The 17772-nt window shown below is 44.6% G+C and overlaps 1 protein-coding gene across 1 annotated transcript in view; it reads left to right on the plus strand.

The window, feature by feature from the left end:
- The window catches only part of LOC144784923 (vomeronasal type-2 receptor 26-like), a 460853-nt gene that overhangs the window by 406117 nt on the left and 36964 nt on the right, over nt 1–17772 (plus strand). The window contains exon 4 of the mRNA XM_078664035.1: nt 13267–13390. Within this exon, the coding sequence (XP_078520161.1) occupies nt 13267–13390 (124 nt within the window). The remainder of the gene's footprint in view (nt 1–13266; nt 13391–17772) is intronic.

The following is a 17772-nucleotide window of genomic DNA, read 5'->3' on the forward strand; positions in this document are numbered from 1 at the left end:
CGGAGGACTACGTTGTATTTAATGCACCGTCCCTGCGCCATCCGGACAGTTCCTTTGTTCTCCCGAGGCTCCTTTTGGCGACGTCTTGACCATCACATGATCGGCGCCTGCTGCTGAGGGCTCTGGATTCCGGTTGCGGGACTGGCGACTGCTAAACCCGAGTTCACGCCACTAATTGTGACACTATGGAGCCCGATGGTACCGAGGTCCCGGTCCAATTTTATTCCGGTGAGTGGCGGCGTGGAGACCGGTTGGACGCATGTGAGCATAGCGTTCAGGCACGTGAGTCCCGATCTGCAGAGGAGCCTCATGTTGGGAGTAGTGCTGGATCCTCTGTATCTGGAGCACCGCTGGGTCTCGGCGATGTCTTTGTTGCTCTAGGTGCTTTGCGCATTGCCCTGAATTGTTGTGCTAAGGATCTGGGGAGTAGGCTGGATGCCGTTTCTCCCACTGTGTCCTGCGCTGCTTGTGCTTTTCCTCGCTCGCGGGGCACTGCGCCACACCCTGCACCCAGACGCGGTGCGATGCCTTCCCTGGTGGATGTGGGGACTTTGGAGGACCGAGTTCTCGTGCCAGCCACAGGACTGATTACTGCCGATGAGGAATGGTCCGGTGATGGTGGTCTGGCGTTGTATGTGGTGACTCGATCCCGGACGCTGCGTCCGGCTCTCCAGCCGTGGACTGACGGGGTGATTCCCCCTCCTTTCCTGGAACTCATACTAACGGGCTGGTTAACACACTTTGGTGACATATTGTTGCGCTTTGAACTTCCCCGAAGGGTCTCTGATCGTACATTGTTGCTTTTGGCTGGCTTTGGTGGGCAGCCCGACGGATTACCATGGACTCCCCATTCACCCACTGTATCCAATATGGCGGCTGGCCGGCTGGACTCCGCTGCCACAATCGATCGCATGGGGCAGGGCTGAGGATGTTCTTTCACGTACTGGTGGGCAGATGGCTGGTGCCTGCGCGGGACAGGCTGCACAATGACTGAATCGAATGTTGGCTCTGTATTGATTTGAGGGTCTCGGCTCGAGGGTGGGCGACTGGAAGCTCATATCCTGATTTCTTCTCCTCCTCTGCTTTCTCTACTCTCTTCTTGCTATATTTCGGGTCTCCAATTTAGGGCGACAGGCACGCTGCTGGGGGGGGTAGGCCATGGCCCTCTGCAGAGGTGCAGGGTGTTTTTTTTTTTTCCTTTTTTCTTCTCTGTTTCCTCATTCGTTCTAAGGCCCTTTTTCCTTTTTCTTCTTTTTGATGTTATTGTCTTTTGTGGTACCTGCTGTTTATTCAGTTAGGAGAGATGGGGCGATGATTCGTTGTGAACATGCTTGTGCTGAAGTTTATCCTGATTCGTATGCTTCACTCCCACCTCTCCCACTGTTATTGTGTTACTTGCTGATTTTCGGTATATGTTTGTCAATTGAAGGACCTGATACGATCGTCTAATGGCGGGGGTTTGCAGAGACCGGGGTGTGTTCCGCTGTTCTCTTCCGCTTCCTCTTCTTCCCTTTTCTTTTCTCTTACTTTTATTATTCTTGGGGTGGTTCTGGGGCGACAGGCGCGCTGTTAATGGGGTAGGTCATAGCCATTACGGTGATGTAGGGTGGCGGGTGTTGGTAGGGTTTTGTTATTTTAGTTTGTTATGTTCTATGATCCCTTTCTTTTTCCTTCTTCGCAGGGCTGGCTGTGTCTTCTGCTTATATCCTTTTCTCTGTCGGGCATCTGCACTTGCCTCTAACTCCTTGCTTCAGCAGAGTATGTTTTCGGATGATGTTTTATTTAACTTGCTTGCTAATATTTGTCTTACTCCTGGCCTGCCTTCAGCGGTCGTAGTGGGTTTTAGGCGGTATTGCTCATCACCGATTCCCGATTGCATGGAGGGATATGCCCCTCCTGTCTCTTTTTGGTTGTTGTACAGTGTGATGCCTTCGATGATATAGACACAGCTGCTTCTTCATTACTATACCTTAAAAATGAAACCTCTTTCATCCTTGTGCTTTGTGGCGCCTACAAACAAATGTTATGGTCCTCCATGATTACTACTTGAGCCGTAAACTTCTGTAATGCTTCTGTTTATATTTCCTGAGTTTGCGGCCGGCCCCGGTGGTTGTAGGCCTGCGCTTGTATTGCTTTCAATAATTCAATAAAGGTTTTAAAAAAAAAAAAAAAAAAAAAAAAGAGAACAGATCACAAAAATTCATTGTCAACCAAACCCTTTCAGGCCCAACCAGTAATACAATCGGAGTTCCACAAGGGTCAACGCTTTCGCCTGCGTTATTCAATTTATACGTTGAACCACTCACGGAAATATTACAAAAAGCAAACATCGCTTTCCATGTGTATGCGGATGACACTCAGCTGTACATCAAGGTCGCATCAGCAGAAGAGATAAATACCATGAACCATGCACTATCGAGAACCCTCCAATGGCTAACCAAGAATGAACTGAAGCTAAACCCTCAGAAAACCGAATTCCTACTGATTACACCCCAGAAAAGCAAACTAAAGACAGCAGAATGGGTCAACCTTATCACTGCTCTAAAATGTACTCCAAAGATTGTCGACTCCACCAAATCACTGGGAATTACTCTAGATAAAAACCTGAACATTTTAGCACATATCAATACAATGGCAAAAAACGCCCGGTTCCACTTAAGCTACTTGCGAAAACTAAAACCATTCCTAAATAAACCAGATCTTAAAACAGCAGTTCAGGTCCTGGTCATCTCAAGGATCGAATATGGGTGCACTACCTTGGCTGGGCTCCCCAAGATCTCAACAGTCCCATTGAAAGCATGTCTTAATGCAGCCACAAGACTGATAGCGGGCTCCAAAAGTTCGACTATATCTACCCTCACCTGAAAATACTAAACTGGCTGCTTTTCGAAGCAAGAATTCAATTCAAGTTAGCATGCATCACTCATAAAGCAATACAACACAAAACTCCAGTTTACCTTGCACAGAAACTCACGCTTTCGGGAGGGAACCGATCCTCCAGGAGCAAAACATACTTACTACTGAAACCGGCTTGCTTCTGCAAGAAAAAGAATTATGATTGCGCATTCTCAGGGGCAGCACAGAGAATTTGGAACACACTCCCCCCAAACATTAGAAGAATTACATCCATCGCAACATTCAAAAAGGAAGCAAAATCGTATTATATGAGTAAATTTCTCCCATAAGGCCAAATAGCAGAAGTTGTGTCTATAAACTGTTCATTTGTGTTCAAGGTACCGCTAACATTGGGGATTGTACATACGGTTATCCTTGTTCTTAAGCTGTGTTATGGTAATTTAACTATTGACTGTATATATGTTTATTAAGGGTGGGCGTAGTATGCGTAGTGGGGCTACGCGAAGCTGCGTGAAGTGGGCATGATGCTACGCCCACTCACACACTTCGCGTAGCCCCACTACGCGCCGTCCGCCTCCCTCCCGCCCTCTTCTACATACCTAATTTCAGGAAACAAGTCAGTAAAAGTAAATTAAAGGCACTTACCTGGTCCACTGCGTCTCGGGGCTCCCTCTTCTATTTCGCGCCGACTTCTCCCATCCAAATGGGCATGCGCGGCCTCCCATACTGACTTGTTACCTGAAATTAGGTATGTAGAAGAGGGCGGGATGGAGGCGGGTGGCGGGCAACTTTGCTCCGTCCACGGAGCTTGCGTAGAGATGCCTACTATGCCTACTTTGCAAAAAGCAAAGTAGGCAACACTATGTACACTCCGTGGGCGGAGCGTAGTTTTGCGCCCAGGGTTAGTGTTTATATGCTATCATGAAGTGTAATGTCGTAAAACAGTAATGACCGTTTTTTCTTTAATGTCTCGGTTTGTTGAAACGCTCATGTAAAGCGCTCTAATTCTCTACTTTGGGTCATGTTCGCACTATAGAAAACACCAAATAAATAAATAAATAAAATAAATGCTGCTTTATACCTATTAGCAATGATATAAATTGGAATCCAAAGGTATTTGTTCACCCCTCTAATCTTTGCCTGTGCTTAAAGTTGGCTTTGTCTCATGAGAATGGAGGGCTGTCATCATCTCGTTTGGTTGTAAATATATTCATCCCACAGGAAAATACCATGATATTTTCGTCGATTCCACGCTTTCATTGATTCATAAGGAATGAACAGGGGAACCCAATATACCCTTGTAGGTTTGGGCAACAAACGTTTAAGGTCAGTGTGTGCTACAAGGGATTTGCTTGAGAGTGACAGTCAATAATAATTAGGAGTAGTACATAAATATCATCCTCCAATGAATCAAGTTTGATTTCACACTTAAAAGCTAGAACTTATCAAGCAGGAAATGGAAGGAAAAAGAAGCACGGAGGAAATGAATTAAATGCAAAAAAGTTGTTTTATATTCAGTGTCAAAACATCTTATGGGGAGATACATAAAATGAATCAAGCAAGTTATGTGTCAAAAGTAAAGTATGTCACCTTCAGGAATGGGCGTTCGACAGTAAGCTCATACCAGCTGAGCAGGCTGGCTTTGGTAAGAATTGTGATACCCTTGATGATATCACAGCCCTCCAAACCCTGATCAAAAGTATCCCTTGGCTAGGGAAAGGCCCATGTATTCTGCCTTTATTGATTTCTCCGCAGCATTCAACAGGGTTGACCGAGGGATGTTGTGGACAAAATTGCCTGCGCTTGGGATTCCTGATCATCTTCGGATGGTTAATAATTGCCTTGAACTCTTCTACTTGGACCCAGGTCCTGATGGGAGGGAACCAGGGTTTGTCCCATGAAGTGGCGATGCATAATGGTCTAAAGCAGAGGGGCCTGCTTGTGCCTCTTCTTTCCTCACTCTACACTCATGATTTGCCTCGTAGAGTTGGCCAGACAAAGGGGGATCCATTTAAATTAGGTTTGATAATTGTTGATTGTCTTCTTTATGCTGACAATGTTATTTTGCTGGACTTAACCCCGATAGGCCTCCATAGGCACCTCTGTGTGTTGGAGAAATATGCGAAAGAACACTGTCTAAAATTAACATATCTAAGAGTAAAGTCATGATTATTAGAACTAAGGGGCGCAGAATCAGTAAAAACATCAATTGGTCCATGGGGAATGTCAGGGTGGAAGTGGTACAGTTTTACCCTCAGATTGGCAAATTACATGCTTAAACAAAGATCATATAAGTTACTGAAAAAGTAAGGCATTGTCCTAAGATTGGACAAAGGCACTTCACACAAGTCCGCTCAGTTTATAAGACAAAAATACCGCCATCCCTGAGTTATCCCTGTGCAGTGATGGGCGAGCGGCACTGATGCTTCTTTGAGTAAGTAGAAGGACGCCCACGTGACCTGAAGACTTTCACTTCTCCATGTGCCCAGGGCTCGAATTTAGACTATCTCCTACAACCGTGCTTAATATGGCAGCCGTCCAGAGGTGGGGGAACAGTCTACTGGGTAGTGAAATGGATTCTATCCGAGCTGCACTAGAGCTTGAAATCTTTCATAGCTTGAAGGGAAGAAGCACACTTTATTCTAATTATATAAAATCTCTGTAACTGTTTGAGATTAGCCAGATGGGGTTGTCCTCTTCCAAAATCTTTAATTAAAAAATGTAGTTTAAAAATCGTTCTATGCAGTGAGTCGAAAGGGGATATTCTGTGCTGTTAACAGCATGTAAGGAATTAAATTATAATAGAGAGGAGCATCTGCAAAAGGAAAAAAAACTGTATTTCATGGAATCTCTGACAAGAAGTAAACAGAATAATTCTGTTATAAAGGTTTAATCTGCTTCTGCTGCAAGTCATCACTGGAACACTTTCTAAGACTGCTCTTTTTGAAGCATAACATAACTACGTCAGTTGAGGCTTACCAGTGTCTATTGGCACACCCTCCCCCTCCTGAAATGGTTTGCAAAAAAAAGGTAGTTTTTTTTTTAAAGCGTCTTTTACATTTTGTAATAATAGGAGTGATTCCTCTCTGACTCTCTGCATTTTATTTGAATTGCTAAGGAAAGTAAATGTTTTTATGCTCATCATAAGCTTAATTATTACTTTGCATGCTGTGTTAAGCTGGATGCTCGACAGATGTAATGAGGCTTAGGCACTCTATTTTCTGCCAATCCTTTGCCCCTCTAGCACTTTATTTGCTCATTTGCACTTGTTACTCCACGCCTTTTATCAGAGTGTACCGCATTCTTTACTGCAGAGCGCGTTGTACTATTTTGCCTACATTGATTTAGTTGCGTATTTGCACTATGTCAGATGTTGGCACTTTACAGTAGAGCATTATATTCAGTACTGTTATTTTTAATTTGCACTTTTTGGGGCATATTTGCAAGGACGGCGATAAATAAATGCCAAGCGCGCTTAGCGCTTGTTTATTTATCGCCGACTATCTCTGGAATTTATCGCCCTGGTAGCGCGTTATTAACAACTCGCTTCTCCAGGGCGATAAAAATTCTAGAGAGAGGGGGGGAATCGGCGTTTTGCAGGGAACATCGCTGTTCCCTGCAAAACGGCGATAACCTTGCTGATACGACCCTGTGGTCATATCAGCACAATCCACCCCCAATGTTAGGGATAGCTAATTCTGCATTTTAGCAGACGTTAGTTTTTGGAGAAAACAGCGGTTTTCTCTAAAAACTAACCTCTGCTAAAATGCTAGGGCAGCCTTGTAAATATATATTTGCAAGGTTGTACTGCCCAGTGATGCCCACTTTGCATCTCATTTGAGATGCAAAGGGAGGCGTCGGGTAAAAGGGTGCTAACATGCGATTATGCATGTTAGCACCCTCTTGTTAGTAGGGCAATAGTTTTATCTCCGCTTTTTTGGCTTTTAAAGCCAAAAAAAGTGGAGATGAAGCCCTTGTTAATATGCCCCAATAAGGTTGTATATATTCTTAGCGAATGAGGTTTTGTATTAGATTTGTCAATTACAGTTTTGGGTCATCTGAGGGATACCCTATGGATCCCTGTGTGTTAACTTTGTATGGATGAACAATTTATCTTTCAACTGTAGTGGTATGTGTTTCTTTTGTGCTTTAATTTTCTTGCATTGAAGATGAGGATGAATTGCTGTATTCTTTATGTGGATCTCTGTTGAGTTCCATAGTACAATAAATATGAATTTAATTGAATTAAAAATACCTATCATTAATATTTTGGCAGATCATCTTTGTCTTGTCTCCCTCCAACGACTTGTTCTTTGACTGTCACATACATATTGGAAGTAATGAATAGTGTTCTGTCACACAGGATTTTCCCGTCAGACTGGAAGAAAGCCATTGTTAGGCCGTTACTTAAAAAACCTTCACTTGACCCAACCATCTTGAAAAACTTTAGGCCCATATCCTTACTTCCTGCCCCCGCCAAAATGCTTGAGTCCCATCTGAATCTGCATCTGTCTGCCTTCCTGGACTCCTCTGGGTTTTTAGATCACACCCAGCACGGGTTCAGGAAACTCCATAGTACGGAGTCCGCTCTTACTATGGTTACCGATTACATCAGAATGAAGGTAGATCAGGGACAGACAACACTGCTGGTCTTACTCGATCTGACCGCAGCATTTGACACCCTATCTCCCTCGATTCTAACATCTCGTCTGAGGGAGATAGGAGTGGAGGGGTGAGCCCTGGACCTTCTGTCCTCTTTTTTAGATCTTAGAGAACAGAGGATCAAACTAGGAGAATACCTCTCTCCTCCTACATCACTGCAATGTGGGGTACCACAAGGGTCGGCCCTAAGCCCGACCCTATTTAACATTTATGTGGCCCCCCTAGCGAGATTGGTAAAAGCCCAGGGAATGGAAGTAGTGTCATACGCAGATGACACCCAGATCATGGTGTCACTAACCCAGCCGGTCAGCACCTCCGCCTTCAACTTCAGGAGCTGTATGCAATCAGTCTCCGACTGGATGGTAGTCAACTCCTTGAAGCTGAATGGCGACAAAACCGAGGTGCTGATCTTTGGAAAGGATCAGGATGTGTGGTCAAGTGATTGGTGGCCGCAATCCCTAGGAACTTGCCCTGTTCACTCCCACTCAGCTAGGAACCTAGGGGTCATGTTCGATACTTCTCTGGCTATGACCCTTCAGGTTAACAGAACGATGGCTACTTGCTGGGGAATTCTTAAAATTCTCCGTCGAATAGCGCACTATCTTTCCCCGCAAGCTAGGAAACAGACAGTGGTTGCATTGGTTGGTTCAAGATTGCACTACTGCAACTCACTGTATGCAGGGATTAACAAGGGACTAATACAGCGACTTCAAACTGTACAAAATGCGGCTGCAAAATTTGTCCTGGATACCCCCCACTCTTCCTCTGCGACAAAAGCCAGAAAGAGCCTACACTGGCTTCCGATAGAGCACCGTATCTCTTTTAAAATCATCTGCTTAGTGCATAGTGCTCTGAAAGCTGGAACATCAGTTGGATTGGGTTCACTTCTCTCCGGCTATGTCCCCAGCAGATGTCTGCGCTCACTGCAACAAAACCTTCTGGTTATTCCTCGGTCCAAGAAGACCAGATGGGGAGGTAGAGCTTTTTCCACAGTCGCCCCCCGTCTCTGGAATGCACTTCCTCTCGAACTAAAGTCTATATCCTCACTGCCCCTTTTTAAAAAGGCCCTGAAAACATGGTGTTTTAAGAAAGCCTACCAGTAAACAGCTCCTGGGACATGTAACTATTTTTGAGCTGGGCGCCTTGATGCCCTTGGGCTTAGTTTGCGTGTTATAAATTTTCTTTCATTTAATTTCATTTCATAAATATAACTCAACAAGTTTGCCCTTGTATTTTGAAGGACTAAATATTTTTGGGGGAATTCCTAAACATTTTCAGAAGTACTCCTAGAAAGCGAATGTTGCACTACTGCTGAGAACCCTTTCCTCTGCATTTTTACCAATATTGGAGTTGTTTAACTGCACACTTGCATTCTGGACATGGATTAACTCCTGCTCATTACTGATTTAAATCTCCAATATTTAAAAGGTGGGAATGAGTCAGCAAAATCTTGTCAATGTCCACAAACAAGTTTGGTTACTCTGAAGAAAATCTTATTTTTAAAGTGGTCAAATAGGTCTGTGGAATGGACACCCTGTGTACCGCTTTTGGCCGCCATAAGTGTGGCAGGGTATGCTTAGACGTGAGTCCCTTGCTCACTTTGCCACTGGATTCAAGCAAGCCGGGCTGTAGACGGCTGTAATGCAGAAACCGGTCCTCGGAAGCTTGTTTCCGGTCCAGGGAAGGCATGGCTTGGCAGTTCGGGCTGGACTGTTCCCATGAGGCACAGGGTCAGACTGATTTGCATATGGCCATGTCTGAACTGGGGTGGCAGAGTGGGCTAAAGAACCGTGATGAATTCAACCCAGATCTTTTTACTGGGTGTGAGTGTTTGATTGGTTCAGATGCTCCGTCCATCACCACCCCCTATTGTACCGCTTTTGGCCGCCATAAGTGTGGCAGGGTATGCTCAAACGTGAGTCCCTTGCTCACTTTGCCACTGGATTCAAGCAAGCCAGGCTGAAGACGGCTGTAATGCCAGAAACCGGTCCTCGGAAGCTAGTTTCCAGTCCAGGGAAGGCATGGCTTGGCAGTTCGGGCTGGACTGTTCCCATGAGGCACAGGGTCAGACTGATTTGCATATAGCCATGTCAGAACCGTGGTGGCCGAGTGGGCTAAAGAACGGTGATGGATTCAACCCAGATCTTTTGACTGGTTGTGAGTGTTTGATTGGTTCAGATGCTCTGTCCATCACCGCCCCCTTTTGTACCGCTTTTGGCCGCCATAAGTGTGGCAGGGTATGCTCAGACGTGAGTCCCTTGCTCACTTTGCCACTGGATTCAAGCAAGCCGGGCTGAAGACGGCTGTAATGCCAGAAACCGGTCCTCGGAAGCTTGTTTCCGGTCCAGGGAAGGCATGGCTTGGCAGTTCGGGCTGGACTGTTCCCATGAGGCACAGGGTCAGACTGATTTGCATATAGCCATGTCTGAACTGGGGTGGCAGAGTGGGCTAAAGAACGGTGATGGATTCAACCCAGATCTTTTGACTGGGTGTGAGTGTTTGATTGGTTCAGATGCTCCGTCCATCACCACCCCATTTTGTACCGCTTTTGGCTGCCATAAGTGTGGCAGGGTATGCTCAGACGTGAGTCCCTTGCTCACTTTGCCACTGGATTCAAGCAAGCCGGGCTGAAGACGGCTGGAATGCCAGAAACCTGTCCTCGGAAGCTTGTTTCCGGTCCAGGGAAGGCATGGCTTGGCAGTTCGGCCTGGACTGTTCCCATGAGGCACAGGGTCAGACTGATTTGCATATAGCCATGTCTGAACTGGGGTGGCAGAGTGGGCTAAAGAACGGTGATGGATTCAACCCAGATCTTTTGACTGGGTGTGAGTGTTTGATTGGTTCAGATGCTCTGTCCATCACCACCCCCTTTTGTACCGCTTTTGGCCGCCATAAGTGTGGCTGGGTATGCTCAGAAGTGAGTCCCTTGCTCACTTTGCCACTGGATTCAAGCAAGCCGGGCTGAAGACGGCTGTAATGCCAGAAACCGGTCCTCGGAAGCTTGTTTCCGGTCCAGGGAAGGCATGGCTTGGCAGTTCGGGCTGGACTGTTCCCATGAGGCACAAGGTCAGACTGATTTGCATATAGCCATGTCTGAACTGGGGTGGCAGAGTGGGCTAAAGAACGGTGATGGATTCAACCCAGATCTTTTGACTGGGTGTGAGTGTTTGATTGGTTCAGATGCTCCGTCCATCACCACCCCATTTTGTACCGCTTTTGGCTGCCATAAGTGTGGCAGGGTATGCTCAGACGTGAGTCCCTTGCTCACTTTGCCACTGGATTCAAGCAAGCCGGGCTGAAGACGGCTGGAATGCCAGAAACCTGTCCTCGGAAGCTTGTTTCCGGTCCAGGGAAGGCATGGCTTGGCAGTTCGGCCTGGACTGTTCCCATGAGGCACAGGGTCAGACTGATTTGCATATAGCCATGTCTGAACTGGGGTGGCAGAGTGGGCTAAAGAACGGTGATGGATTCAACCCAGATCTTTTGACTGGGTGTGAGTGTTTGATTGGTTCAGATGCTCTGTCCATCACCACCCCCTTTTGTACCGCTTTTGGCCGCCATAAGTGTGGCTGGGTATGCTCAGAAGTGAGTCCCTTGCTCACTTTGCCACTGGATTCAAGCAAGCCGGGCTGAAGACGGCTGTAATGCCAGAAACCGGTCCTCGGAAGCTTGTTTCCGGTCCAGGGAAGGCATGGCTTGGCAGTTCGGGCTGGACTGTTCCCATGAGGCACAGGGTCAGACTGATTTGCATATAGCCATGTCTGCACTGGGGTGGCAGAGTGGGCTAAAGAACGGTGATGGATTCAACCCAGATCTTTTGACTGGGTGTGAGTGTTTGATTGGTTCAGATGCTCCGTCCATCACCACCCCCTTTTGTACTGCCTTTGGACACCCGGTGTAGCCTGCTAAGGACACCCAGTCTCTTTAGCTCATTGTCCTCAGAACTCCTGGCAGTATATTAATAGGGCATGTGCCTTTTGTCTCCTCCTCCTCAAACCCCTCGCTCTGTAATATCATGTGCCCTTTGGTATTTCCTCCCTGGATCTTTCATACTGATGTTATCACTTCTGCCTCACATATCTTCAACCATCGATCCTGTGAACTGATATTGTCACAAATTGGCCCGCATCTGTTCCTCCATGGATCCCTTGCACTGATGCAATCACATGTGCCCAGCATCATTCACTCCCTGGACCCATTAGACTGATGCAATACATCTGTCTCCATCTGTTCCTCCCTGGATCCCTAGAACTGATGCAATCACATGTCTTCTGCATCTCTCACTCCCTGGATCCCTCGCACTGATTCATTCACATCTGCCCGCATCTCATTACTGGATCACTCGCACTGATGCTATGACATGTGCCCCGCATCTCCTCCTCCATGAATCCCTCACACTGATGCTATAGCAAGTGCTCTGCATCTCTAACTCCCTGGATGCCTTGCATTGATACCATGACATGTGCCCCGCATCTCTCACTTCCTATATCCCTCGCACTGATGCAATCACATGAGCACATCATCGCTTCTTTTTAGTATCCCTCACACTGATGCACTCCAATATCACCTGCATCTCTCACTCCCTGGATCCCTCGCACTGATGCTATGGCTTGTGCCATGCATCTCCCACTCCCTCTATCCCTCGTTCTGATGCTATGATGTGCTCTACATCTTTCACTTCCTGTTTCCCTCGCACTGATGCTATAACATGTGCCCCAATTCTCTCACTCACAGGATTCCATACACTGATACTATGACATGTGACTTGCACCTCTTTGTACAAGGATCCCTCGCACTAATGCTTTGACATTCGCCCAGCATCTCTCACTCCCAATATCCCTTGCACTGATGCAATTACATGTGCCTTGTATCTCTTCCTCCATGTATCCCTCGCACTGATGCAATTACATGTGCCCTGCACTCTTCCTCCATGTATTCCTCGCACAGATGCTATGACATTTGCCCTGCATCTCTTCTTCTTGGACCCCTCACACTGATACAATCACATGTGCCCCGCATCTCCTCCTCCAAGTATCCTTCACACAGTTGCACTCACATGTGCCTGCATCGCTTCTTCCTGGATACCTCACACTGATGCTATGACATATGCCCTGCATCTCTTCCTGGATCCATCGCACTGATGCCATTAAATCTCTCACTCCATGTATCCCTCGCACTGATGCTATGACGTGCCCCACATCTCTCACTTCCTGGATCTCCTGCTCTGATGCTATCACATGTGCCCTGCATCTCTTCCTCCAAGTATCGCTTACATTGATGCACTCACATGTGCCCGCATCTCTCACTCCCTGGATCCTCACACTGCTGCTATCACATGTGCCCGCATCTCTCACTCCCTGGATCCTCACACTGCTGCTATCACATGTGCCCCACATCTCTCAATGTTTGCGTCCCTCACATTAATGCCATCACATGTGCCCTGTATCTCTTCCTCCAAGCATCATTACATGTATCACTCGCACTGATGCATTCACATTTACCCACTCATCGCTAACTCCCTGGATCCCTCACACTGATGCAATCACATGTGCCCCACATCTCTTCCTTCAAGTATCGCTCACACTGATGCTGACATCTGCCCTTTATCTCATCCTCCTCTTTTATCTCATATGAGTTTATAGATACAATTTGTCTCTCAATCTGCTGCTTGTGTGATAATGTCACATCTGACGTTTGCCTCTTCCCCAGTTTATTTCTCACACATGTTTTTCTTCGCCTCCTCTCCAGGTCCCTCGCTCTGTGTGCAGTGAGAGCTGTCCTCCTGGGTTCAGGAAGGTCCCTCTGGAGGGGCAACCCATCTGCTGCTATGACTGTGCCCCCTGCTCAGATGGAGAGATTACCAACAAGATTGGTAGGTGATAAAACACTGCATGCCTACCAATGATCCTTTCCAAAGACCCAAATGAGAAGACTTGCACATGTACATTACTCTCAAGTTCATAAGTAACATTTCTTCTAATATAAAAAATTATGCAATGAAGTGGCATCAAAATGCTCCATGAAAATAGAAAGGCATAGATTCAGAACCTTATTGTTTATTCCCCTCAATCTTTCATATTTCTAAGGTTGGGAAAGAGGAATCCTTTGGGTAGCAATACCCTTTTAATAACAACCATTGTGTTATGCTTATGGGCAGATTTACTAAGAGTTTGTTTCTGGTTTGCATCGGAAAAGTGGTGCAAACCTGGTGCAAAGTATTGTTTTGAGACTTACTTTCAAGTGCAGATTCTGAATTGAGTTGGACAGTAACTCTAAGTAGCATAAAGTAGCACTATGAGCTAGTTTACACCATGGAGGCGTAACATGGGTGGTACACGGATGTTCGCACGCACTCACCCATGGATGTTGACACAAATCGCTATCTACTAACTTTAATAGAAAAGGATAGGCATGAAACAATTACTCATCCTCAAGGCAGGTGTAAAGTTGGAGAAAATATTTCCAAATTTGCATATGTGCTGCACCATACATTACACATACAAAGTGGTAATTTTATGAAACATTGAATTCTGTTTTGGAAGAGTACACTGTCAGTATAAATCTTTAACTTGACATAATTCAATCAACCTCACCCTGTTGTGAAAGGGTGTAATTACAGTTATACATATGTTTTAACATTCTAAATACATTCTTTTATTTTAACATTACTTGTTATCTGGTGTTATTATAAGAGCCTGTCTGTGTTACTATGGATAGGGGTTTGTTGAAGTACCAGTGGTTGGCCATATGTGGTGCTGGGCTTACACCAGGTCGAGCTGGAATGCATTTACACCTGATTTGCTGAAATATTTGGATATGCTAACTACAGAAGTGCAGTTTGTGAATACCAATGGGCTTACTCTTTTGAGGGTGAAAGTTTGCACCTTCCTAAACCTCTCCTTAATCAATTTGCTAAAAACCTTTTTTTACCATGAGCAGCAACCAAAGTTATCTATTAAGATATGGTGATGTGTCCTCTAGTGCGGCCGTACTTTAGGCTGCCTTGTGCCAATTTAATGTTAAAGAAATAATGCATTATCTTAAAATAAACATTTCTTTATTATTAAATAGTTTAACACACCTTTAAGCTTAAGAATAAACATAACTTTATTTATTAAAAGATAATTTAATTTAAAATAATTCTATAAAATATGTTTGGTAACATTACTACATAATAAATAAATATGGACATGTTATCTAGGTAGGAATTTTCTAAAATGAATTAAAAAAAATGAAGGTCATTTAAATTTAATAATATATTCAAATCGTCAACTATTTTTAATTCAAAACTAAGTTTGTTGTGCTGTAATAGTTTTTTTATTTTTTTCTACTGTTAAAGTACATATATAAAATTCATTTTCATTAATATGTAACAGAAATATTTGTATAATTTATTTTAAAGTTTAATAAACTTAAAACAATTGTCCTATACTTTACAATTAGGATCTCTCCAACCAGTGGCTATGACTTTGTGTCAAAAGTTACTAGTAGTATCATTACACTCTTAGGCTCTACTTCCTGATTTATTTGAGATGGGGCAAGATAGTCCACACTAAGGGGCCTAATATGATGTTGGTCGGAGTTTCCTCTGAATGACACCATGATGGAAACTGGACCGACTGACCTCTGGTCAGCGATCCTGAACGCCTAATTATGTGGGACCGCACATGGTGCAGTTGCATACCCATCATTTCCCTATGGGAGCATGTATTACAGCTGTAAACTTGCCTTAGTACATGCTCCCATAGGGAAATGTGAGGTTGTGTTAATCCCTGCACCTCGTGGCAGACACCTCAATGTGCCTGCCACATGGTGCAGGGATTAACAGGGGGGCACAAAGGCAGCAAACGAAAGGGAGCCCTGCTAGGAGCCCCCAAACACGATTTCCGACAGGGTTTCCATGTCAGAAAGGCCTACATGAAAACCCTGCCGTAAACCGTGCATCGTAATCCGGGCGGTGCAAACCGCCGTCCATATTGATTACGGGCCAGTTCCGACTGGCTGGCGGGCTCCTCTCGGAAGCCAGCTGGAATGACCTTCCGGTTTCAATTCTGACTGGCTGTATTGTAATCAGCCAGCCGTAATTGAAACCGACAATGACCCAGGTTTGGAAGCTTTACGACCTACATCGTAATCGGCCCCGATGTAGTATATTTACACTCAGAAATGGTGAGTAGCCAAAGCTAGTAAATTTACTGCACACTACAAGTCTACATTTAAAGATGTAGATTTGTATATTTGTCTTGTAAATAGTGAGCATAAATTCACTCTTATACTTTTGTGTGAATTTCATACTTTTGGGTATTCACAATTTTCAAGTGTAATAAATATAGATTTTTTTAAATAAAATTAAATAAAAAAACACAACCTAGCAATTTTATTTCTAATTAGTACTAACCACATTGAATTAAACTTGAGTTTAATTATTGTAAATTACATTTTAATTTTAAATATATTTTTTACTATGGTTAATATTATTAGCTAAACTAATAATATATGTAGATATGATTGTGTGCATTTTTTAAGACACACAAACACATACACATATGCACATAATTAACTGACAGCAAGTGATATCACTGGACTAAATACTAACTTTGGGCTCCAGAGCAGAATGCTACCTAGCGTAAAGTGCTTTAATGTCTTGGCAGGGTTGATGAGCGCTATATAAATGCATTTTTTTACAGCGTTACATATAGTATGAACTTGACCTAAAGGTATCGCGTATCAATGTGCTTTACACAAGCACCAATTGCATTACATGAGGACACATTCATTTTTGTTAGGCACAGGGAGATTAAGTGATTTGCCCAGAATCGCAGGATGTTGCGCGTCCTTGCCGAGACTCAAACCCGGTTCCCCAGATTTGAGATCGACTCCCCTAGACGTTAGGCCAACTCTTCTCCCCAAGGTCAACTCCTCTTCCCAATTTTTTATTATTATAGTTTAAAAGTCAAAATAATGTAATTATTTTAACATCTTTTCCTATGGGGTATTAAATTAAGTTCCTACACCCACTATTTTCTATGGGAGTGTGTTTCAGAACCTGCAAATGGCCTTGTGTGATGCTGAACTTCCTCCAAGGCTTGGCTGCTGAATATTTGCTGCTGTTTTGTCACCCTTAATGCCATAGCAACTTCAGAAATGCCATTTGTGAATAAAAATTGTCTTATTCTGTTGTGGGTGTGTTATGTATTAGAGTGTTAATACATTTCGGGTCACTCCATGGACCCTTCTTCAGGGGTCTAAAACAATAAATAACGCAAGATGCTAATCAGTCCGTCTTTCGTAATAAACAAATTATATACATATATTCAATGTAATACTGACAAACGTCATTGGAGATTATAATTACTAGCATACAACATATAATAGTACAAAAAAGGTGCCCAATGTACATAAAGTGACAATAGAGAAATCAATGCGCGGTGCTGCATCTCATGTATTTCATGATGAAAAACTTGATCGCATGCTTAATGCACGCATTCATGGAAAGTGCTCACATCCCAAAATGATTCAAAACCAATACCTCATGCCATGTTCGACTGATAAACGATATAACTCGCATTTCAACCAAAATTACCAGGGAACGGGGTCCTATCTAAGCTAAACAAGCATTGGCATGTTTATTTATTTTTTCAGCATTTGTAGAGCGCAAACTGTCACCATTGCAGGCATCCTGGCGCTGACTGAAGTCCATAGGGGCAAAAAGCGGGAGACAGCAGGGACTAAAGTAAGAGGCAATAGTCTAAGGAAAAAGCCAAGTTTTGATCCTTCTCCTAAACGGGAGAAGCTCAGTGATGTGCCTAATATCCACTGGAAGCGTGTTCCAGAGCTTGGCGGCTGTTACCTCGAAGGATCTACCTCCGGATCTAACCTTCTTGAATCTGGGAACCACTGCCAATTTGGCTTCAGCGGAGCGAAGTTGCCTGACTGGGGTGTACCACGCAAATTTGGATCGAAGGGAGGCAGGACCAATTCCATGAAGCGCCTTAAACACTATACATAGGGCTTTAAATTGTATTCTCTGCCTCACAGGAAGCCAGTGGAGTTTGCTCAGTGAAGAAGATCCATTAGCTCTTCTGGGAAGCCCCAAGGCCAGTTTGGCAGCTGCTGATTGGACACTTTGGAGCCTATCCAGCAGGAAACCAGAGGATCCCAACAAAAGGGCGTTGCAATAGTCTATTCGACTAAGAATGGTGCATCTAACCACTTGGGCACGAGCGTGACATGGAAGGAGAGGTAGTACCTTCC

Source organism: Lissotriton helveticus, chromosome 10 (genome assembly GCF_964261635.1).
Source record: "Lissotriton helveticus chromosome 10, aLisHel1.1, whole genome shotgun sequence".
Classification (NCBI taxonomy): Eukaryota; Metazoa; Chordata; class Amphibia; order Caudata; family Salamandridae; genus Lissotriton; species Lissotriton helveticus.